We start from the raw sequence: 25,213 nt of genomic DNA on the forward strand, positions 1-25,213 counted from the left end.
GAAAACCTACCATTAAGGATTCCAAGCTCCAAGGTACTAATACTTTCTAGATCTTGCTCTTAGATAATGAGTTGATGTCAAACACAGGAGATCCATTGAAGAAGAGTCTTGATGTATCCCCCGTAAATTCACATGAAACAACAAAGAGATGATGTGAATAAATGAAGTCCCCATGTAAAATTGATATAGGTATGGCTAACAAAAAATCTCAATAAGATTGCAAGTAGTCAACTGAGGCTTAGACTTGAACATATTTGGCATGACACAATAATAACTTGGCAGCGTTCCATGATAAGCACTATGTGATATCGTGCGACAAGGCAAGAAGCATTGAAACATGCTCCTTAATGATTGGAAGAGTAACTAGCCAAAGAAGCATATGACTCATGTATAGTTAACAAATATAAAGTGACCCACGAATGATGGAATGGACCCTAAGGTACTTAGCACAATCCATTGAGTGTAAATAAATAAGATGATGTCGAACACTTGTCAACTCAAACGATTAGGGATCAATGATGCAAACCAATTGTCATTCACGAGAAAACCTACCATTAAAGATTCCAAGCTCCAAGGTACTAATACTTTCTAGATCTTGCTCTTAGATAATGAGTTGATGTCAAACACAGGAGATCCATTGAAGAAGAGTCTTGATGTATCCCCCATAAATTCACATGAAACAACAAAGAGATGATGTGAATAAATGAAGTCCCCATGTAAAATTGATATAGGTATGGCTAACAAAAAATCTAAATGAGATTGCAAGTGGTCAACTGAGGCTTAGACTTTCCTTGAACATATTTGGCATGACACAATAATAACTTGGCAGCGTTCAATGATAAGCACTATGTGATATCGTGCGACAAGGCAAGAAGCATTGAAACATGCTCCATAATGATTGGAAGAGTAACTAGCCAAAGAAGCATATGACTCATATATGGTACGACTCCTCAGAAAACTATAATCCAGTTGTAGGATAATGACACAAACAAGTACCATGCTCAAAGGTGATGCAACTAGAGTTTCCATTTCTTCATATAGACTCCAATAGATTCCCCCCCCCCCCCTTTTTTCTTTTTCTTTTTTGGGTACCTCTTTCATGAATTAGCGAGCATGAAAAAGAAGCCTAGTATTCTCGATAGTGTATTTTATGTTAATTTTAACAAGCTTGAAAAAGTGATAAAGTATACATGGTATAGCATCTTCTTCATGGTTTAACAAGTTCGAAGAAGAGGTAATAACATGCAATGTATCACTTTTATTTCTTTAACAAGCATGAAAAATCTAGAAAATGTCAACGTGTCATCTTTCATTTCCTAACGAGTATAATAACTCAAAGGAAACTCATCTTAAAGAAATGAGCGGTATAAATGGGTAGCATCTAGTTTCAGCATGGTGGAGCCACCCTACGTACGATGAAGCACAGAGGTTTGCAAGGTAAATCCACTCATCGGGGTAGTTTCCCCAAGAAACATAAGTCACGAGGTGAAATCAAATGGTGATGCAAATGGAAATAAGTCAAATATCACTGCCATGGCATTAGGAAAAGTGAGGCCAAGTAGTAGCATAACAACATGCACAAAGCATTAGCAATAGTGAGTAACGATGATTGCAAAGTAACAAAAAGATTTTCAAGATCCTCCCCCTAATATGGCCAAAATATTGAATAATAGAATGATGAGGGTCAAATCATGTCATGGTGTGTCCATAAGAGGACTCCTTGGCCTACAAAAGGTTGTAGCATGGACACCAAAATAGTAAGGAGTTGTTATTCTAGGGCGTCTATAAAGGGTAAGCTTTACCAGCGAAGCTACAACATACAAATAGAGAAAGGCTAATGTCACAACCTAACAAGATCAAACCTAAGGCACAATGAAAATAGCACCTATGGTCGATAATGTAAAGAGATGCAAAATATATATGATGAGAGTTTTGGATATCATGTAATCTATGTTTAGTTCAACTCTTACTTATAAATGCCACAAAAATGAGTGGAAACCCATGTTTTGTGTATATGCATGCTTGTATTATCGCTCAATTATTGTGACAAAAGTCAACATAGCTAAAGGAATAATGTATGTAATATCTTGGTCTCACCATGGGTGTGCCAATGACGAGCTAAGGGGCAATAAATGTCTCTTTGGCAATAAATGTATCTTGGACCCATAGCCATCAAAGACTAGATCTAATCCCAACATAATAGTGATCAGAATTCTTCTATCTTCTAAAAAACCACTATTGTTCCTTTCACCTTAATTGGGAATTGACTAATTTGGAGGTTAGGAAAGGGGAACCATGTCCAACTTGACCTTGAACCCTAAATTTGAAGCAAAGATGAGCATAAATTGCCCATCCCCCTCAGACATGAACTTAAATCAAAAGACCTCTGCACTTTCTGCCATACTCTGAGAGCTCAAGTGATAAACCCCAAAAAAACAACAATGGTATTCTAGAGAGATTAGGACCCCCCAATGACAAATGTCATGATCTAGAAGTCCTATGCAGATTGTCTTAAAAAGTGCAATGCCTTCATTAATGGACAAGAGGATCAAGTCCTTTGGAATGCAAACCCTCGAAAGAAAATCAGCGAAGACGCAAACAAATATTTTTATCCATTCAATACTTCTACCAACCACCACATTAGTGTTAGAAAAAACTCAAAAAAAAACAATTGCCTTACGAAAGCCAAAATTCTTACATCACTTTTGCTCAACAAAAGAGCCTCAACTTAAGATCTACACCAAAAAGGAAGCTATGATGCAACAATAGAGCCTAAACCTTAAATGAGTTATTACAAAGGGAAATCCCAAATGGCCCTGGAAGATTCAACTCATGTGAATCAAATTTGAAAACAAGCAATTCCTCTCAAGTCCCTTCAAAAGGGTCTACGATCAAATTATAGGACAAGGGAACTCACTTGAACTAGCTTAAAGGAATAGATATAAACACAAGGAAACAAAAGCATATAAAGCCTTGCATCTTGCACAAACAAAAGGGGAATGGTTAGCAAGAACGATAAAGAATTTTGAAAATAGGGAAACTTTGCCTTTCAAAAGCACTCCATAAAGTCTAAATAGTTGAAGTGCCTTTCCCCAATCCTCCTTAGACCCTCATTGTGCTTATAGCTCTCGTATAAACATTGAAGCTCAAATTCATTTAGGCATTTTGAGATGGAACGCCCCACAACACTCCACCCAAGGAAAGAGCAAAGGGAATAATCCACTTCTCACTAAATCCAATACCAATCATTCTCCAAACATCCATAGTGAACTCCTAACCATTGGATTGGTTTAAATCCATGGTCTTGAAAAAGGAATTCCTCGAATACAAGTGCTTGGGAACTCCCTCCTTATGATTAAATGGATATGAGGTTATTATGAGCTTCACCCTATGTTCCATGAAATCATGCAATTGCAATCTTCATTCTCTAACATCACTTTTTCTCAAGTATGTCGACAAATACATAGAAGTTAATACAGTATCCAAGTATTGCATAAAGCTGCAAGATGGTACATAGTAGATCAAAGAGTGCCAATAGAGAGAATTTTCTTCTAATTTTCAACCATCATATCATTAGGACTCTCATTGAAACCAAGCTAAGTTATGTGAAGGATTTCACACTGTTTGAATGCCTAAATGCTATAAGAAGAAAATCATAAAGATTAGACCAAACTATGTTTATGCTATGTAACATTGTCATTATTACTCTTTGTTTATGACTGTAATTTGTTGCTACTAGGTCACCTCAATAGCCCCCAATTCCATAGTAGTATATTTTCTTTATTGGTTTTTCAATATGTTGATATTGCATTCAACAAGTCCTATGGTCTTCAAACGATTAAAATATGCCCCACAAGCAATCCCTTAAGAGATCCAAACTTGTATATTCTTTATATGGAAAATACATATATTTACTATAGCAAACAAAATATATATATATATATATATATATATATATATATGACAAATTTTACAAATTTACCACTAAATTTATTGCAAGTTATTTGGTAAAAGTAGAACATACCCTAGCAATGTTTTACAAGTTTAACCCTAACTTTAGGGCAAGTTATTTGATCAAAATAAAACATACCCTAGCAACTAGAGTTAAACATAATTTGTGTTTAAGTCAAGAATCTCAAGAAATCCAACATAAAGTTGCATTCCCTCGTTTATTTTATAATTGTTATGAAGTATTAGGGTATGTTCTACTTTTACCAAATAACTTGCAATAAATTTAGTGGTAAATTTGTAAAATTTGTCATATATATATATATATATATATATTCGCTTTGTTGGCTATTTAAATATCTTGCATTGAAAATAAGACTAATATATCTTACAATGAAGTTATAGTTTTTATATACATCATACTAATTATCTTAATGTGATTATTATTAAAATAGTGTGTTAAAAGTTAAGAGTAATGTATTTAATGTTAATGGTATATATATTCGCTTTGTTGGCTATTTAAATATCTTGCATTGAAAATAAGACTAATATATCTTACAATGAAGTTATAGTTTTTATATACATCATACTAATTATCTTAATGTGATTATTATTAAAATAGTGTGTTAAAAGTTAAAGAGTAATGTATTTAATGTTAATGGCTAAAGTTATTAATGTCAAATGTGACCAACTATGGTATATATGAAAGATTTAATCATATTTTAAAATTTTATTCCAAAGCTCAAAATGACTTGCAAGAAGCTTCCCAATCTCCATGATCTATTTTAGAGGACTCTTCCCCATGTCTCTACAATTTTCATCAATTGAAACATTGGGAATGCCAATTTTCGTACAGATATCATGAAATTGAGATCTAATGACAACACATGCATAAAATTCTATAAACTCTTTCATCAAACAACACTTTCAAAATTGTCTAATGTCCTACTACACATGAGTTTCAATTAGGAATGTCAATATTTTAACATATATCATGAAATTGAGATCTAATGATAACATATGCAGAACATTCTATAAAGTTTTTCATCAAACAACACTTTCAAAATTGTTTAATGTCGTACACATCGCGTGAGAATTCACTCAACACATGAGAATTCATTCTTATTGTGAGAATTCATTCTACACATGAGAATTCATTATTGTGAGAATTCATTCTACACATGAGAATTCATTCTTATTTTAGCAATGTTAGCAATGTTGATTGTATTCTTTATACTAGATGTAATACAAAAAATACTTTTGATATCTAAGTTAGAGTTGATGCCTTTGTAATATCTAATTTTTTCTATCCTCTATCTCCATATCAATCCACATCACACCACAGTTTCTAACTCGGTTACATCTAGTAGGTTATGGTAAAAAAAATCCTATAAAGTCGCTCCTTCCCTCTATCCTCCGATAATTTACCACAGTCATGACACCTTTACTACAACAACTATGTCCTTCACAAGAGTTTGCGGCAACATAAAGCCTCGTCTTTCTAGTTGTCTCGTGCTTTTACATTAAGTACCTTGTCATAGCTATATTTTGAATGGAAAACAACCCACTTCAACAAGTATATATAAATTATAGAACTTTTTTTAAATCGTTTGATCTTTCTTCGTGATTAAATGGAGACACTAACGATAACAAGAATGAGTTCATAGCCTAAAATAGTTTAGGGGTGTCATAAAATGACGAATAACTTTAATAATTAAGTCATCACCACCAAATCTAAAGAAAATACAACTATACCTAGCCACTAGTAGAGATGGTATTCAAAAGGTTGCCCCTCCAATAGGATCCCCAAAAGAGAGGATTAAATAACAATTTTAATTGTGTTCAACCTATTTGCTAAATCTACACTAAATGTGGAGAAAACTGACTTGAATCCTCTTATATTAAGACACACAAATGGACACAATTATTAGTGTGTGCCTATAAGCATGAAAACATCAATAGCAGCATTTTATCAACACTATATTAAAAAATTATGAAAACGCTGACTAGATTATTGCTACTCTTGGCAATAGATTTCAATAATGAGCTTAGTGTTGGTATATCAGTTTAACAATCCCAATAAAATTTGGACTGAAGCACCGGTAACAGCGACACTGACGAGATTATTGCTACACTTCGTTATTTAATCTACAGAAGATCTGTCATCATAGAAGATTTTCTATTCGACATGTCGAATGAGTTCAACGACGTTAGATGAGTTAAAATAGTACAAGGAATTAACAAAGCCTGAAGTATTTATATTAACTTCACGAAGCGATTATAGCCCCCAAAAAATCCTTTAGACGTTGCTTTGATTGCAAAGTAATAAACACATTTCCTTTCGAAAAATCAAATATTAGGCTACCAAAACTTGCAAAAAGAGTTGGAGACACAACCAAGATAAAAAAATCAAAAGATTAAATAAAGAACCATAACATGCTCTAGTTGTCACTTTCATTAAAAAACTGACACGTTTCCTATCCACCCCTCAAATTCTATCACGCCAAACATTCCCCAAAAGAAGCTTGTAGACCACAGTCAAGTAAAGATAAATCCAAGCCCACATGAGAATTTATGTTAATAACAAATTGACAACTGACGGCACTGCATTTTAGTCAATAACAAACATATATCAATAAGAAGCAATAGCTAAGTGAAAATCAATTGATAGGGGACAATGATGAGGAGCGACTCAGCTTAACTTGAAAAAAATAAAACTTCTCATATTACACACTAACAACGTATATACCGATGAATATTTTATGTGAATTCCCTCTTATTAGACTTGATCAACACACAATTGTCCCCTTCAAAATATTAATTCATGTGAAAACAATGAAATAAGTTTTTATGTGCATGGAATATAGTTGAAAACCAATGTTTAAGTAATCCAATCCAAAAATTTCACAAGTTATCAAAACATTCCTACTCTCCATAGCACCAAAAGTAAATACATGTCATATTTCAATGCACGGTAAACACAAATCAAAACGCAATATCATAAAATGCATGGTCCACCTAACTGTTATAAAAACTAGTAATATTCAACTTGTGAGATACAAATCCTACTCAATTTATCATGAATGCATTTGAAATTATTAAGCCACTCAAAAATAATCTAAAAGCAACTACTCATTTGAAAAAATATACTACAGTACAGCACCGCCAGTCATGTCATCATGCTATCGTAAGTCGATAGCTTAAAACAATACTTCAAAGGTCATTACCACTAACAAAATACCGGGGATCTCTGTTATGCTCTTCACTAAAATAATATGAGATGTTAGTTAAAACAAATTCTTCTTAAAATCCTTGCAGAATATTGCATAATATCTTGATGTTAGATTTGGGTCATCTATATAAAAGTTAATAAAGAATGAATTCGGAAAAGATAATAATTCATAATTGTTCATCTTTTCTCAATTTTGAATTCATCTTTTAAATTGAATTTCTACATCTAATGATAAAACACAATGACATGGATGACTTGAAAATCATTATTATTATCTTCTACTATATTATTACATTGTTATGTTACAAGTAATCATGTATGGTACTATTCTATTGTCATGTATAAGATTTCAATGATTTACATTTCAGTCTTATACATTTTAATTTTAAATTTTTAGTATTTCAAGTCCCCTATGTCAAAGACCCTAACATCCCGTATGATCTTCCCTGGAATATAGGGTGTGGTCTCACGCGTCCCTTAATACCGCATCCCACCGTCCCAAACACTTAGTGGAACGTTGCTATATCTCTTTTTTTTCAATAATGTGGTTATTAAAGGTCGTATTAAGCTCTTATCACTATTATATCATGATAATATACTTTGCTGTATGACAGAAATAAATAGTCAAGTCATGAGGTGATTATAGAGTCTTGTTAGGAAACCTAGTTACTCAAGTCATTAGGTGATTATAAAATCCCGTATGATCTTCCCTGGAATATAGGGTGTGGCCTCACGCGTCCCTTAATACCGCATCCCACCGTCCCAAACACTTAGTGGAACGTTGCTATATCTCTTTTTTTCAATAATGTGGTTATTAAAGGTCGTATTAAGCTCTTATCACTATTATATCATGATAATATACTTTTCTGTATGAAAGAAATAAATAGTCAAGTCATGAGGTGATTATAGAGTCTTGTTAGGAAACCTAGTTACTCAAGTCATTAGGTGATTATAAAGTCTTGTTAGGAAACCATCGTTTTTTTCCTAATCGCTGTCTATGAGAAACTCTGACAGGTAAGAGACCCTATCCAAAAACTAACCCACCCATATAAAAGTACTACTAACAAATAGAAATACTACTAGAAATGCTCAACCGTTGCCGGATAATGTGCTACAACACTTGGACGATATGTATCAAGTCTCATTCAAAAAATGGAAACTCGTGTGTCTTAAACCTATACACACCGAGATCTGAAACTCAAAGAAAGGAACCTGAATGAATCTAACTAAAAAAATAGATAAAAATCAAACCAAAAAAAATACAGGTATCTGTGATAGCATATTTTCCACTTGGAAAGTAAATTCCATGAAATAACAGGGACATCTAAAATGAAAAACATGGTAACGATCAGATTGATAAAACAGCCTTCCGTACATAGTCAACTAACGGGGCTAGGCTAGGTTCCAAAAACTATACATCTAAAGTAGCAATACAGCTAAATGCTGGGCTCCAAAAGCAACGTATCTAAGCAAGCAACCTACATGGGCAGATTTATGCAAGGGACCTTGCAAAAAGTGATAAGAAACCACCATACCAAGGTGTGCCTTGAAAGAGTTTATATCCTATTTCTCAAATTAGCATTCCATATTTCAGTGGAGCAGGTTACAACATTTATGCAATGTGTAACAAGAGTACCATTTAGAAAAGGGAAATTCACATTCGGTGAAAGTTGTGCTTCTAAACAAGCGATGCACATCAGTGCCTATAACACACTGTAGAGTATCTTCATAAAATAATACCTGAATGAAAACAACGGTATCGTTTCTTCCAGTAATCTGCAGTAAGTCTTGCTTAAAGAATTATTGTTACAATCTAATCGGTGTTAATGGATTAGAGGTTTCGGATGCTGTGGTATCATATGTATTGTGTTGGAAACAATGAACTTATTTGATAATAAAAATGTTAGACATATGGCTCCAAACAGTTTGCTGGTTTCCCAGTTTGTGTTTACAGGGTAAATCTCTTGTAAGAATCTGTGTATGCATTGCATTACTGCTTATGATTTATGTTCTCCCAATGGAGGTTGCAGGAGCTTCAGACTCAGTCCAGTCATCTTTTGTTGAGTTAAATATTTGGTATTTCTGTTTATCAACCTCCCAAGGTGAAATGCAGCTATAGTCAAAAGTAGGCAGACTAATGGGCATTTATGAAATACTGATAGAGCAAATCGGCAAGTCAACTATGACCCTTTAACCGGTGATACGACAAGCAAAAGAATACTCGTCTAGCATGAAGGCTATCAAGCACCTTGCTGATTGCCTCAGCTTTGTTGTTCCATGTATGCTTGACCCAAAAGCTCTCCTATTCCAGCCAGTAGGTGGGTGAGTTGAGGAAATTTCTGCTGTGAGAGCTGAAGTTTGCCAAGGTAAATTCATAACTTCAGATTAGGTGTGGCAGTCGCAAAAGATTTCCCATACCTTGCAGGACAATTGTTCCCCGGAAGTCATTCAGTGAACTACAACGGGTGGTATCCAGATAAGAGTAGATCTCTTCAAGTTAGCTTTTATTTTCAGTTGTATTCATTCTATGAAAATGATGAATGCTTCAGGACGTCTATAATGTGTTTCTCAAAATTCCTGTGATTCTGTAATATGAATGTTGCTTGAAATCTACAATAAATGTTGGAAGAAGAGTGCCCCTTATATCTGCTATAAAAATTCATAGCTAGAATTATGCTGCTATAAAGATCAAATTTAAACATTATACATTAACTTAGCAGTAAGGAAAACAGGCTACATGCAGTTGCACGTTTATATAACAATGCTGTGATTTTCCCAGAACATTTCTTCCTACTTTTCAAATCTTCAGATGTGCAAGGAAGATCATATCTAGGCACAGCCCTTGAAATTGATATGCATCATGCTTATAACAATAGTATTATCATGCATCACCCACTTCTGTTTACTTCAAGGGTGATGCAACATGTAACTGATTGTATCTCATCTGTACATGTTTTAAAGCGGTACATGGTTCTTCCCCTAAGTAACATGGTTTGGGTTCGAGTTCGGGTTCAGCAATGATTAGGTTTTGTTCGAGTTCAATTTTTTTGGTGAGGTTCAGATGAGGTTCCCCATTAGGTTCGTTGATATATATATCTATATATATATATATAAACTTTAAAATGAAATATAGTGTAAAATAGTGAGAAATCAACATCAATAAAGATAAAAAATGTTATCATGGACATGGAAACTGCTAAGGCAGATTACATGCTTGAGTTATGTTAGGAGGTCATGAGATTGAGCTATGGAATTGGTCAATGGCCATGAGACTCGATGAGGCTTGTCGAACCTGATATTTTTTTAGGTTCGCCAAATTTCAAACCTAAAGGTTCAAGTTCGACGATCATTGTAACACGTATGTTCTCCCTGTCATCTCAACTCAGTCTAATCATTAAAGGTATTGATAAGGAATACTGCATGCTTACCTATGAAAGTGGCATACCTCAACTGTCGAAAGGAGAAAATAAAGAAAGCTATTCATCTTCTAACCTGTCTTCACAGACTCCAATGTAAAAACTTTACTACATAGATGGCAGATGCAATACTTAAGAAGAAAACTCAAGAAGCATTGTCATTGCCACAGCACAAGATGTGCACACTAAAGGGCAGTAATGGAAACTTAGCAAGCCCTGTGGAAAGGGAATGATAAAAGAAAGCTAAGTTCATACAATCTCAGTCATCTGATTAGGTAGGCAAGGAGCACTTTACAGGTTGTTAAAAGAAGGTTCCCAACAATCCAACATCCAGGGAAGACAGGTTGCAAGAGATAGTATTACGTACAGACACATAAATATTACTATGGTAATAACACATCTTGACCATTTCATAATGCTCCTTCCATACATGACTTTTAGCACCACAGACTAAGCAGAATTTTTAGCTGTCTTTTGAGAGTATTTTCTATTTCTCCAGGAAAGTTTTACAGAAGGGGGGTAAATTTCTGTACGTGCCAATCACTAATTTTGTTAAAGCAAAGGTTCATATGAAAGTCGGATAAGACTCTAGGAGTTTGACATTTAAAACTATATTTTGATAAGAGGTGGCAGGATATTTTAAGTTTTAACATAAGCACCAAAGCTGCAATGTAAGATTTAACCGAAGCATTCAACACAAAAGCAGGACTTCCAGTCTATCAAATTCAGTACACTGTTACTATCCTTTTACCCGGTGAATGTAATTACCTTATCCACATTCTTGGAATTTCATGAATACTACAGGCACAGTGCACAACATATTCTGTACACACCAAAATTTATCCAATGGCGATGGATGCAAAGAGAATAGAATGTGCCAAATAATGTTTCTCCAGAGTCCAGACAAGTCCATGATATATGTACAGGAACAGAGAATCCTATCAGAATATGGCTAGGATTGGTTCACAAAATGTATGAAACCCATCTAGTTGTCTACCATTTTAAAGTTTTCTTTCCTACTGTGGCTTCTAGCACCAGTATTTCAGCTGTGTGATTGGAAGTATGTTTTTCTTTCCAAATTCAACGCTAAAGTTTTGTTTTTGTAATTTGTTGAACTTGTAAAATATTTGTTTCTTATGGAGGCAATTTTGATATGCAAGGAGAGTTTCCACCAACAACCATGAACGTAAGCACACCGCACACTATGTGGTAGCAGCACATGTTTACCTTTAGACAGAAGCATCGGGTAGCAATGTTTGATTTAACATAGGCACTCAGACACAAAAGCAGGACTTCCGACATGTCATGATCAGTACAAAGACTATCCTTGGATATCTGGACAGCAATCTCCTTATGTGTCCACATGAAAATATAGGCACAGCATAGAACCTATAATATTCTTAAACATCAACTAATCCAAAACAGATGAATAAAGAGAGGTCCCTAACAGGGAGGCCAGCTAATAATCTGAAATTGTTCCCAACAATCCAGTCATTGTCAAGACCTTTATAAATATGTTACACCCAATGATAACGCGGGCAGTACTCTAGTTTTCACAAAAGATTAAAGTTCCGGGCACTTAATGCTTATGAGGATAAAAACCTACATTAAATATACAGCATTATATATAATGAGGATACAAACAGAAGCTTGATCTGTTGAAAGGGAATATTTCTACAAATGTTGGAGTTGGAATAACAAAATAAAGAGGACTGTTCTATAACAACTACGTGAGCAACAATGAAAAAGCTGCAACCTTCATAGGTACAAAAAGCTTAAAAGTTGCAAGGTGAAAAAAAAACCAAGAACATTACCTATGCCAAGATATATCTCATTCAAAATTGATAGGATTGCAAAGCTTTCAAAAATAATCTCTTCGGATATTGGTGCAGTAAGTGTGTTATTAGTGGAAAATGTGCAAGAATCAGCAGTTGAAGTTATCATGAGGAGACCTGTTACTTCGAAGGCAGAACTTGGCCCCAAAGGAATACTATAAGCTTCTCCTCCAATCATGTGAAGACACCAACTGCAACCATTCTTGCCTGAGCAGCAGCTCCCTTCAACGCCAACCTTACATGATCTACGACAAATACGTATTCAAACAAACAAACATCACTCATACAGGAGAAAAGTCATCCCACCATCTTCTGAATAAAAACTGATTTGTCACAAGGCATCTATGACATCCAATTTATGATGCCAAAATTTCTAGGTTCATATTCCGTCACCGATAAATAAGAGAAACATAACTGGGATCCTACCATGTCATTATTGTTGAATTAAAGAAGACCATAGGATTTGAGAAGTAGCCTTTCGTAGTGGACGTTATTTTCGTATTTGAAAAATCCATTTTTAAACTTGTCCAAAAATTAAATAAAAGGTCAAGTGTCCTTAATGTGTTATTCAGTTAATACTAACTTGACCCTAAGTTTAAATGAACAGGAGCAATAAATTTCTCCAGGACTCTGGCAGTATAATTTACAATTGACATGATAGTGGTTTTGGGTGATTTGGGAACGACCTTTTTCTCATCCAGAAATGACTGGAAAATGGATTCCAATTATAATTTAATATTTTGGCCAATTACTACTACTTGAGACAAAAAAAGTGATGCCCCATCCAATTTGTGCATTGAATAAAAATGGACAAGAACTGTTTTTACTGGTGCACACACGCACCAGGCTTCAACTTGTTGCACTAATTCCAAATCCTATATGTTCAAACTTCTAAAGTCACTGACACAACCCCATAAGAATCTGTTTCAACAAGGAAAACCTCAGAATCTGATTAAATTGTGTTTCTTAGAAAATTGGCATATAAAAACAATTTAGCCAATCTTTTTTCTCTATGTACTGTTATTCAAGAGTTATGCATAATTGTGGTGCTTGATATTCAGTAACATGAGATTTATCTTGGCAGATCTGATCAAAACATCATCAGTGTAATCACCTTGTATAATGCTAGCATAGTTTGCATGCCAAAGGGATACAACATCATCAGTAGTAGGCCTAAGAGAACACATGCCTTGTATGCATGAACAGATGCACAAAGATTAAGCCTCGGTTGCTCCATGCCAATGTCTCTAGATTTTCAAGCATCATGACTACAGTACCAACACCGATAAGGAGACAGTCTCGTTACCAATCAAATGGGAAAATTAAGAATTAAATATCTTATCCAAAACATCTGTGTAAATTAGAAAGGCATCATGTCCTGGCATCTCTAGAAGACTACTACAATAGTGATGAAATTTTGTGACATTGTTCTTCACCATCACAACACGTCTTGTTGAGAATCTAGTGTCATCTAAATTTTATTTTAGTTAAACAGTATCACCCTGGGTCAAGTCTGGCCTATTAGAACAAAATCTTAAGAGATACTACATAGTTGCAACGCAATGTTTGTCACTTTCAGTTTTCATTGTAATCCTGCTACTTGATGATATTGCAGTTCTGTCCACCACTCTAGAGAGGGTACTGAGTGAAATACACTTTGTGACATCTGCCACGACAAGAAAAGATCTGAAATAAGCCTTGGTAAGCTATATCTATGGCTTTCAAAATTGCACCACCTAATTTCAGGAAACAATAAATCCAAAATACCATATACATTTTACCAATTTACTAAATACCACGAGATCCACTTCTCATTTTCACCTTTGTCAAGGGTATTTGTCTCTCTCAATCTCCAGGAAGTGTATCCTTCACAGTCTATTTTAGGGAATCAAATTCACTAAGATCTTTTGTGCTGCTCTTGACCATATTCTCCTGCTAGATTTGTGGCTATGATCTGTCCCTTTCTTACACAAAAAGTCTCACATGGAAACATACCAGACTGTCATGCCTGCAAAATAGTAGTGCACTGTCCAAACTGAGCTGGATGCATGTCTTCTTATAACCATTTGTCTAATAAGCTATGTTCAATGTTGCATGGCCCATAAAATTACTGAAAGAGACAAACCTACTTGACCATATGTTCAATGTAACAAACAAAGTTCGTATCCGCAGCAGAACATTCAAAATATCTATAATATCATCCATCATAGGATGAGTAATCTTAATATATAAGAGATATGATATGGTTACAAATGAAGGCCGCTTATGTACCTATCCAGGAGCCCTTTCATGAACAGCCTGTCCTTTAAGAGATGTCTCTTCAGTAACTAACTATTGATTAATCATTATTATTATTATTATTTATATATCTTATATTCTAACATTGCCTTCCTCTTCACGAAAGCTTTGTCCTCAAAAGTTATTGCTAACAAAGCGTGTCATCTATTTTTTTGTCTTGTAATCTATTCGTATCTTCCGAGGTTCTTCAAGTTTTCATCGTCGATGATACACAAGATGATAAGATCTTGCAAGTGATAAACAAAATTGTCGAACTGAGAAGGGATATGTCTTAGAAATCACAAGAACTGCTTACCAACATCCAAATCATAGGAGCAGACATCTTAATCAGTCTGCATATCTTTACCACTCAGAACAGAAACAACAGACTTATGTTCCAAAGAATATTAATGTTTGCACAATATATTCTTATGATAACAATTTGTCCCAGATATCAAATAATTGCAAAGTTCCACAGAGGTTTGATTTAGGATCGTTAGATCCCTTCTCAATTTGATAATTTTGTTTATCAATCAGAGAATCCTATTGTGTTGTATCATCAAAGATGATAAATAAAAGAATTCTAAAAGAAGTGAAGAGCGTAAAAGACAAAGAAACGGAAGACGCGCCTTATCATAATAATAATTAGTTACTGAAGAGGCATGTCTAAAAGGACATAACCATTCATGAAGGTGTTTCTGCCTAGGTATATAAGTGAACCCTCTTTTGTAACCATATATCATATCTCTTGTACTCAAACATTTATATAAATAATACTTTTTCGTTGCATTCAATATAGAGGTCGAGAAGCCTAAACTTGTCATTTTACCAAAACTATGTTCAGATGCAGTGGTGTCCTTTTCTTCATCAACCCATAGGTATCTTTGATAATGGGCTGCCCCACAAAAATCTCTCTATACTCTTGCTACCTTCTGTGACTCAGAAATACCAATTAACATCCAAATATACTCCAGACTAAATGTCCTAAAGGAAAATGGTCACACCAGAATATTCTCAATATCTCTCTCTGAATGGAACAGCTCTAATCCCTAGCCATCTATAAGATCATCAATCCCATGACATCATTTCAATGGCATGTCCAACCCATTGTTCAAAATAATTTCAATCCCATCAAACAACTTAACAGCAATATATTTCTAGGTTGAGGAAAGTTTCATCTTCCACTGCCAAGTTTTATTATTAGAAGCCTCGAGGCAATCATATTGCCTATTCTCATACTCAAGGCAACTGCTTTATTACAATGTTGGAAAGAGGAATAATTCTCTATCTTCCCTGACTGAGAAAATACTTTGCAGCTAACTGCATGTCCCACCAAGTCCCATCTATTACTGCATCCTTCCAAGCATGAACTTCTACCATTGGATAAAAGCAAGGCATATATTCAAAACATATACAAAGTGATACACAACACTAATCCCTAGAATATATAAATAAAGGCTCTCGTTCCACTTCAAAATACTATTACACAAATATAAAAAGTTGCAAACAAGGTTATTTGCTCCAAATACCATTAAACTTTATTACTCCTCTTCCAGATAACCAACCACACACAAATATAATAGAAGAGACTAGGTTCTTGTTAGTTTGTTGTTCCAAAAAATGTTCCCCATATCATTTACTTTGGTGACATCATTGCTCATATTTTAGGGATTTCCTAAACTTTTGGAGTTTCTAGTTTTGGACACGTGATTTATCAGATTGGATTGCATTGGTAGAAGTGAGCTTGCCACATCTAGAGATAATCTCTCAAGATCTCTTCACTCTCTTCATGTATTAGTCCACCCCAGTATTCCACGGGGACGCGTCTCCCAAGGTAGGGAGTGTGCCCCCCTCCCGCAACATGGAAACGTTTCCACATGTCCCCCTTTTAGGGAAATGCAAGGAAACACCGGGGGATTGCAACACTCCATTGAATTTTAAATCTCACTCAATCCAACAAACTTAACAGTTTTCCAAGACTTCAAGATTGGGGGGATTGCAACTCCTCTATCATGAGCCAACTAAAAAAAGCACACATCACTCAAACAAAATATTCACTTGACTTTTTATGTTTTTTCTATCTTATTTGAATGCTTAGAGGGTCATATTGATAACGAAGATCCCAATATAGGCAATAATTTTGATGGTGTACGTATTTGTTGTAGCATGATTTTTTTTACATGCTAGAGGTCATGCGGAGTTGTTAACATATTTTCAGTTTAGAGATTGTATTTTCATTTTAGAGATGGATTGCACTCGGTGCTATTTTGGTTATGTGCACCCTTACATGCTATATAAATCAATGTGGAAAAAGTAGGCAAAAAGTCGGGATTAAATCCAGTGTTTTAAAAACCGTTCCGGTCGGACCGGTTACCGGCCTAACCGGCCGGTTGGGAGGGTCACCGGTCAGAACCGGTGAAAAAACCCGGTTACAAACCTCATTTGCCCGAAAAAGTGACCTAACCGGTAAAAACCGGCCGGTTTAGGCCGGAACCGGCCGGTTTATTGCTAACCGGCCGGTTCCGTCCTAAACCGGCCGGTTTATGGACAGGCCGCCGGTATTGCTAAAAGTTCACGGTTTTTTGGGAAGTGAGGGCGGTTTAGGGGGTGAGGGAAAGGGATTTTCCCTCCAAAAAGACCCTCACAATTGCTATAAGACACCCCTCTCACCCTCATTTGTCTCACACAACTGATTTGGAGTGTTTGTGAGTGTTTGTGAGTTTGTTTGTGAGCTTGGAGAGTGTGGAGTTTTTGCTGAAGTAGTCATCTTGGAGTTGGAGTTGGAGCTATTTTGGAGATAGTGTGTAGCTGTCAGTGGAGTTGCCATCATCAAGAGGAGGCTAAGGGAGCTACTTTGCATTTCCAGGTAAGGATTTGCACTTGATAATTCCTCATTTGGGTCTGCTGTCCATGAATTAATTTTTTTGTGCTATAAACTTCTCATTTCAATGATCTATCATCTATGCTAAGCCTATGAACTCTCTAGCTCTATGCTATCAAATTTTTTAGCTTGCATGTGCATTTTTTTTCCTACATTTATCATTGGTTTTCCATGTTCCTTAGCTGCAATTTTTTTTTTAAATGGCAGATTTATTTGCAAATTGTTATTATTTCAAGCAAACATGGCTCCAAAAGGAAAGGACAGTGCATGGGCTCATTGTGATGTAGTTGAGGGAAAAATGATATGCAAATTATGCCATAAATCTATTGGAGGTGGGGGTATTCTTAGGTTGAAACAACACTTGGCTGGGGTAAGAGGCCAAGTAAAGCCATGTGATGCACCAAATGCACTGTTAGGTCCTATTAGGGTAGAATACATTGCCAAGCTTGAAAAATTTTATGAGGATAAGTCTAGGGAGAAGGCCATCCAAGATGAAATTGCAAGGAAGAGGGAATTATTAGAAGCCATGAAAGAGATTGGGTATGATGATTCTGAGATTCAAGACTCCACTTCTATCCCTTCCACCAATGACCCCTTTCACTATGTTCATCCTTCTGTTGGAGTTGGCCAACCATCAAGAGGACCAAAGAGACAAAACATCCAAAGTTATTTCTCATCTTCTGCCACCATTGCTTCTTCTAAATCTAATCCCACTTCCTCCCAGCCAAGTTCTCAACCCACTTTGGATCAGCATTGGAAAAAACAATGCAAAGAAACTTCTCACCAATACATTGCTAGATGGTGGTATGATTCAGATATCCCATTTAATGCTGCTCGCTCACCTTATTACCAAGCTATGTGGGACTCTGTTATAGCTGCAGGAAAGGGCTTCAAAGGCCCTAGTATGCATGACTTGAGGGGAGCTCTTTTGCAAAAAGAGATATCTTCCATTGATGAGTATTTGACTGAGTTTAGAGAGTCATGGGTCAAAACAGGTTGTTCCATTATGTCAGATGGATGGACCGATGGAAAGAACCGCACTATCATTAATTTCCTTGTTTCTTGCCCTCAAGGAACCATGTTTTTGAAATCAGTTGATGCATCTGATAGGGTAAAGGATGCAAGCCTTCTATTTGAGCTTTTGGATAACATTATTCAGGAAGTTGGGGAGCAGCATGTTGTGCAGGTCATCACTGATAATGCCTCAAACTATGTTCTTGCTGGAAAGATGCTTGAGGCCAAATATAAGACCATATTTTGGACTCCATGTGCTGCACATTGCATAGACCTCATGCTTGAGGATATAGGCAAGGTGGAGTGGGTAAAAAGCACTGTAGAGCATGCCAAGTGCATTACAAAATACATTTACAACCACTCATGGGTATTGAGCCTAATGAGGAAACACACTGGAGGCAAAGAGCTTGTTAGGCCTGCAATTACGAGATTTGCAACTCACTTCCTCACGTTGCAATGTCTCTATGGTCAACATAGAAACTTGCAGAAAATGTTTTCCTCTGATGAATGGTCTGAATCTCGGTGGGCTCGTAGACCAGATGGAAAAGACACCAAAAAGAAAGTGTTAGACACTTATTTTTGGAAAAGGTCTGTAGAGCTTGTGAAAATTACCGAGCCCCTTGTTAAGGTGCTAAGGTTGGTGGATGGGGAAAGATTGGCCATGGGCTACATTTATGAAGCTATGGATCAGGCAAAGGAGCAGATACGGGCAGCTTACAATGACAGGTTAGCTAAATATGGCCGTATATGGGAGATCATTGATAACAGATGGAACAATCAACTCCATCGTCCTATACATGCAGCCGGGTATTTTTTGAACCCAAGGTATCACTATAAAAATCGGCTAGGAGATCAGCATGATGGGGAGGTCAGAGCTGGATTGATTGATTGCTTGGAGCGCATGGTCCCTAACCATGTAGACCAGTTGGATATACATAGACAGCTTACTATTTTCAATCAAGCAAGTGGTACTTTTGGCAAAAACTTGGCAAAGATGGCAAGAGATGTGGACCAACCAGGTAAGCAATTCCAATTTCCATTTTGTTTTTCATTTCAAGTTAAAATTGTTTACGTTCTTTACAATTCAAATTATAAACTAAGTTACTAATTATTGTCTTTTTCTTTGCAGCACATTGGTGGGAGTCATTTGGTGGCCAGTGTCCTCAATTGCAAAGGTTTGCAATTAGAGTCCTCAGTCAAACTTGCAGTGCTTCAGGTTGTGAGCGCAATTGGTCTGTTTTTGAGCGCATACACACGAAGAAGAGAAACCGTTTGGAACAAAAACGGTTAAATGATCTTGTTTTTGTGCAATACAACCTTCGACTGAGGAGGAACCAAATGATGAGCAAATCACCTGATCTAGATCCCATTGTGTTGGACGATATTGATCCAACATCAGAATGGGTGGAGGAGACTGAAGATCCTGTGTTTGAGGCTGATTTTGATATCGACATGGCTTTAGCGGAGGATGAGGCAGATTATGTGGCGGCATCAGAACCAGGATCAGTAGCGGCATCAAGGAAAGGCAAGGAACCAATGGAAGGCACTAGTCGTGCAGGTCGACAAACTCGTGCTTCCACTAGGTCCACTTCTATTGTCATTGGTGGCATTGATACTGATGTTGCAGATGAGGCAGAGGCATCCTCAGACTCTGAACCAGATGATGTCTATGTAGCTCCTGATGATGATCATGTGTCTAGTAGTGGTGATGATCTTGATGATTGATCATGTGTACACTGTAGACTTGTAGTAGGCCAATGGCCTCATAGCTTGCAGCATGGTTTTTGGACTCTATAGGCCATTTAGAGCCTCATTTCTTATGTATTTTGCTATTTTGTCGATGATATGTATTGCACTCGGTGCCATTTTGATATATTCACCTTTGCATGGTATATAAATGAGCAAACTTTGCATATTTTGTCTCTATTGGCTTGGAATCATGGTTTTACATCTTAAAAATAGTTTTTTTTCATTAAAAATTAATTATTTAATGTATTTTTTAAAAACCGGTTCGTTTAGACCAAACCAGTCCCGGTTAGACCGATTCCGGTCGGTAAACCGGTTAGCTAGGTGGACCGGTTCGGTCACCGGTTCCGGTTTTAAAAACATTGATTAAATCCCAAAAACCCTATTTTTTCAGCAAAACGATTAAATCGACAGACTTTTTGCAGAATTTTTCACTACCGAAAAATCGTGATTTGAATCAAATTAATCCCGATTTTATCAGGTAGACAAAAAAATGTCAGCCATCTTGAGAGTTGAGAGTCGAGACTCAAACAAGACTCAAGATTCAGGTGTTGATTCACTATTTTGATATGTGATGTAGCACTAGACTTCATATACATATTATATATTATCTTTCTTTACATGTTTATGTGGAAATGCATTTATTTGATGTTGTGGATACTCTAGATACTATAAAATTAAAAACAAAATGAATATTTTTTGCCTTTTTTTTTAATTTTGCTGACTTTTTCAAAAATACTCCAAACTTTAACGAGTTTTTCAACTTTTGGACCCTTGTCGATTTAATCCCGACTTTGACTTTTTCCACATTGATATAAATGAGTACTTTTGCTCATTTGTGTATAAATGGTTTGGATTCATATGGATGCACATGAATATATATGTTTGTCTTTAAAATTTGAATATTTTATGTTGTTTTGGTTGACTGTTTTTTGGTATAAAAAAATTCACGGTTCTCGGCCTGGGGGGTCTATCGATTCATTGACTAGTCTGGTTTTGATAACATTGTTCTAGGCTTCAACATAATGCCATTGTCATATGATGAATTTACTTTTAGATGTGCACTGCATTATTTCAATTGTCAAAAAATGAATTTAATTTAGACGTACCTTGCATAATGCCAAATGATGAATTTAAATGGAATGTTGCATATGTCAAGTGATGGATTCAATTTACTTTTTAGATGCACATTGCAAAAATGTTAATCCATAATAGTCTAACACGAAATGATAAATTTCATTTTAGATGTACATTTTATACTTATTAAGATTTACTATTTAGTTATTGACATATTGTTGGCATTTTTCTTTTATTTTTATATATTAATTTTTAATAATTGTATAGTTTATATATTATTGTTGTAACAACTTTCAGCCTTGTTGTTTACCTATCCTTCCGCCCTAAAGAATCTAGGGTGTGTCCTAGGTATTGTTAATACGGGATAGAACTTTATAAATCTTAGCATTAATATACTAATATAACACATATACATGGATAGAATTTGAGTTGGGATCATTGTTAAAGAGATCACTATTTAGCATCAAACGTTTGTGAATATATTATTGAATGGATTGGTTTGTCTGTCCACTAACATAGCATCAAGTCAATCCATTAACACAATGTCAACAATTCACAATGTGCCTTTCAATCTTGGCACATGGTCGTGTATTTATTATAGGGGATTAGATGGTTGGACAAAGGTCACTCATGTTATTTCATACAAGTGCACACAAAGGTCACATCAAAAGCACATATGGAAAACTGATGCAATGGCGACAAGTGCCCTATACTTATAGATCTAGTCTGGAATTTAAAATGATTATTGACAGCTGCAAAGCACTAATGACTGTGATCAAGAAGAGTTTGCAATGTAATTATGCATAATTTGATCATAGTTCGAGACACGAAATCTGGAGATATGCATGGGATTTCATTTTTAGGCAAATCTAGGAAGTTACCATTTTTAGCAATTTATTTTTAGCAACTAGTACACTTCAGCAATTTTTTGTGAGTAGTCAAGTTGGCAATATTTGACAACCCAGTTCTAAGATTTCTCTGTTGTGCAAGATTCATAGGATTTCAAGAGAAAACTATTTTTACCAATGTAATTTTTGGTGGGGTTTTTAGATATATGGAGACCCAATAAGGCATTCAACATTAATGTCAAATTTTTAGGGTATTTCGAGCAATTTAACTCTTAGGGACCGATTGTGTTTTGGCATGGTCCATCTGTTGAGTTCAATGTGCCCACATGGAGATGTTGACCATCTTTGGAGATTGTTGATCCCTATGGAAGCATTCACAATTTCACACCCTTCTTCATGATCCCTAATTTGCTTTAGTTCTACAATTGACTTTGTTTTAAGATAGCCTAGAACCCCACGCCCTTCTAGAGATATCCCTTGTGCTATGTTGGGTTCGCACTTGCTATTTTAAATTGTCAGAGGATGAACCATACTTAGAGAGACGGGTTGCTATTATCACACCTATTAGTTTTGTAAGACTAGCCTAGCCACTTTTGGAACACTTTTTGTAGACTTATTTTTGAGAGCTGAAATCTCTTAAAATCATGCACCTTAGGGAATCTTCCTTAATATATTTCAGTGCCAAGTTGTCTGTAATTAAGAGCCTACCTCTTGTCTTTTTTGAAAGGAATTGCATGATCCACTAATTTCATGTATTCCTAGAGTTTAGTCCCTCTTGAGGATACACCCTAACTTGTATAGATTGTGGAGGTTTCTACACCACATGTTTCACTCACTAATGTGCTTTTATCCATTGCTTATGCATAGTACCAGTGGTGGTGGATTTGTCTTGTTGGATCGTCACTAGATCCATTTTATTTATCAAACCTAGTTTGTAGCTTGGAGTGTTGCCATCCAAACTTGTCAAAACTTTGTTCAATCTATAACTTTTAATAATAAAGTTATTCCCTCCATTCAGATATTCCTTGTGTGCAACCAGCCACCTCTTACAAACCAAATAGAGGGTTAATAAAATATCCAAGAGGATAATTGCAATTAATATGTACAACTTACTTGGATAGATCCTCAAGGTGGGTTATGTCCGAAGATGGTTGTTGGGCTTCATAACGATGTGGGTTGGACCCATTGTCCGGCGCCATTAAATGCATGACCATCAAAAGCACATCCTTCAGATCCCCATGAGACATTTCAAATTTGGCTCCCTGAAATCGTGATACCAACTACTAGACTTTCCTATTGATGATTTTCTCCAACGTGATGAAATTCAAATTCATCAATGTCACATGTTCTCCTTGCCATCTATCTCAAAAAGGCCAGCTTCAACAACTCCAAAAGATGGAATAACAATTATGGATCTGTTGCAGTTGCAATTGAAGCAAATCCACTAGTGCGCCAATGACAGGCACAATTGTACCCAAGGTAGTTGTTAAAGCATTCAAACCTACAAAAATAGTTGGAGCTGTGAATCCTCTAGTGATTGGCAAAAACATCTTTCCAGTCAAAGCTGCAACACTAATTATGCCACCACGCTTCCGTTTTGACCATCTACAATCATGTTTTCTTGCATGTGCTTCATGTTGGAAAGTAGCTTGAAATCATATAGAACCTATTACCAAGAAAAAAGAAACTCTGATTGTTATACCCTGCAGTTATTTCTCATGTTTTCAATACACCTATCTAAAGGGAGGTAACAAATCCCAAAAGATGTAATAAATTAAGAAATTATGCTCCAAATTCTTCTGGTCAAAGAAAAATCTAAGAAAAGAATTAAGTTGGTCATACAAAAAAAACTAGCGATCCCAAAAGCAAATGGAGGATGGGACCTAAAAAGCATCATGATCAAACATAGGAACCCTATGAAACAAATGCATAATGCCATAATTACATGGAAAGCTATGAAATTAACCGATCAAATAGACCCGGATACAATATATCATTATACTAGCATGTCGGTTCAAGCAAGATTGAAATATCGGACTAGGTCAACAAGATTGAAATACTTTTGTACGTCCCTTCCTTCCAAGTTATTTTGCACAACAAGTATGTATCTGAATCTGTCTCTAGATCAGTAATTCAATATCTTAGTAATGACATATCTGAGTAACAAGGTTATACAATTACAACCAACAGGATTATGGGTTCTTTCACTCTGTGCCTCGTCGGTGCTTCCCCAATGCCCTTTGTAGTTACCAAGTTAATCGCTATCCTTTACTCACCTCATATCAGAGGCTCCTTAGTCTATATCCTACTGGAACTGAACAATTAGGCATATAGTGGTCATGTTTCCAGCAAGTATATAATATTAGTGAGCTTGATTATTGTAATATCCATATAAGATTAATGCTAATAGCTATAATGGGAATCAAAGACCCTACTTAGACAGTAACACAAATCAAACGTCTTGTAATGATTACATACTATTATTGTCTAGGTTATTGCCATATATGTATATAAACTCTATATCTGTATTAGTTATCTAACCTAATGTGTAAAGCATAGTAACCAAGCTCTTGTTACATATAAGGGTAATTCTAGTGAAACCCAACTTAACCTGCTTGATTAGCTCTGATTACATATCTACATAGTCCATGCTATGTCTCGTGTATCAACTGTTAGTGCAATCATACTACTAATCCCCTTGGTCCAAGTTGGGGGTATTGAACCCTCTCAAGCTATGTTACCATTAGCCTAACCTTTATACATGTAATTAAGCAGCTCATATACACTATCTTGGATTAATTCATTCATATGGAAGACAAGAAGAGAGGATAAAAGTATAGGGCTCGATCCTTGGATAGGATGTAAATGCCACCACATACTACCTCCTCCAATCACATAAACCCTTCAACGCAAAGGGTTTTTTTTCACTTAAACAAATT

At 35.8% G+C, this 25,213-nt stretch overlaps 2 protein-coding genes across 10 annotated transcripts in view; one reads left to right on the top strand and one right to left on the bottom strand.

Moving 5' to 3' along the window:
* The window catches only part of LOC149185202 (uncharacterized), a 63,893-nt gene that overhangs the window by 21,655 nt on the left and 17,025 nt on the right, over positions 1 to 25,213 (bottom strand). For all 9 annotated transcript variants that reach the window (XM_089417796.1, XM_089417797.1, XM_089417799.1 and 6 more), the window contains exon 3: positions 12,549 to 12,676. In XM_089417796.1, the coding sequence (XP_089273922.1) occupies positions 12,549 to 12,676 (128 nt within the window). The remainder of the gene's footprint in view (positions 1 to 12,548; positions 12,677 to 25,213) is intronic.
* On the top strand, positions 17,318 to 20,575 carry LOC149185203 (uncharacterized). The gene is made up of 2 exons (XM_089419058.1): positions 17,318 to 19,622; positions 19,733 to 20,575. The coding sequence occupies exons 1-2, from the start codon at positions 17,699 to 17,701 to the stop codon at positions 20,326 to 20,328; spliced, it is 2,520 nt and encodes an 839-aa protein (XP_089275184.1). The 5' UTR covers positions 17,318 to 17,698; the 3' UTR covers positions 20,329 to 20,575.

This window comes from Pinus tabuliformis, chromosome 3_2 (assembly GCF_031772625.1).
Source record: "Pinus tabuliformis cultivar Carrire ecotype Pingquan chromosome 3_2, CPIR1, whole genome shotgun sequence".
Lineage (NCBI taxonomy): Eukaryota > Viridiplantae > Streptophyta > Pinopsida > Pinales > Pinaceae > Pinus > Pinus tabuliformis.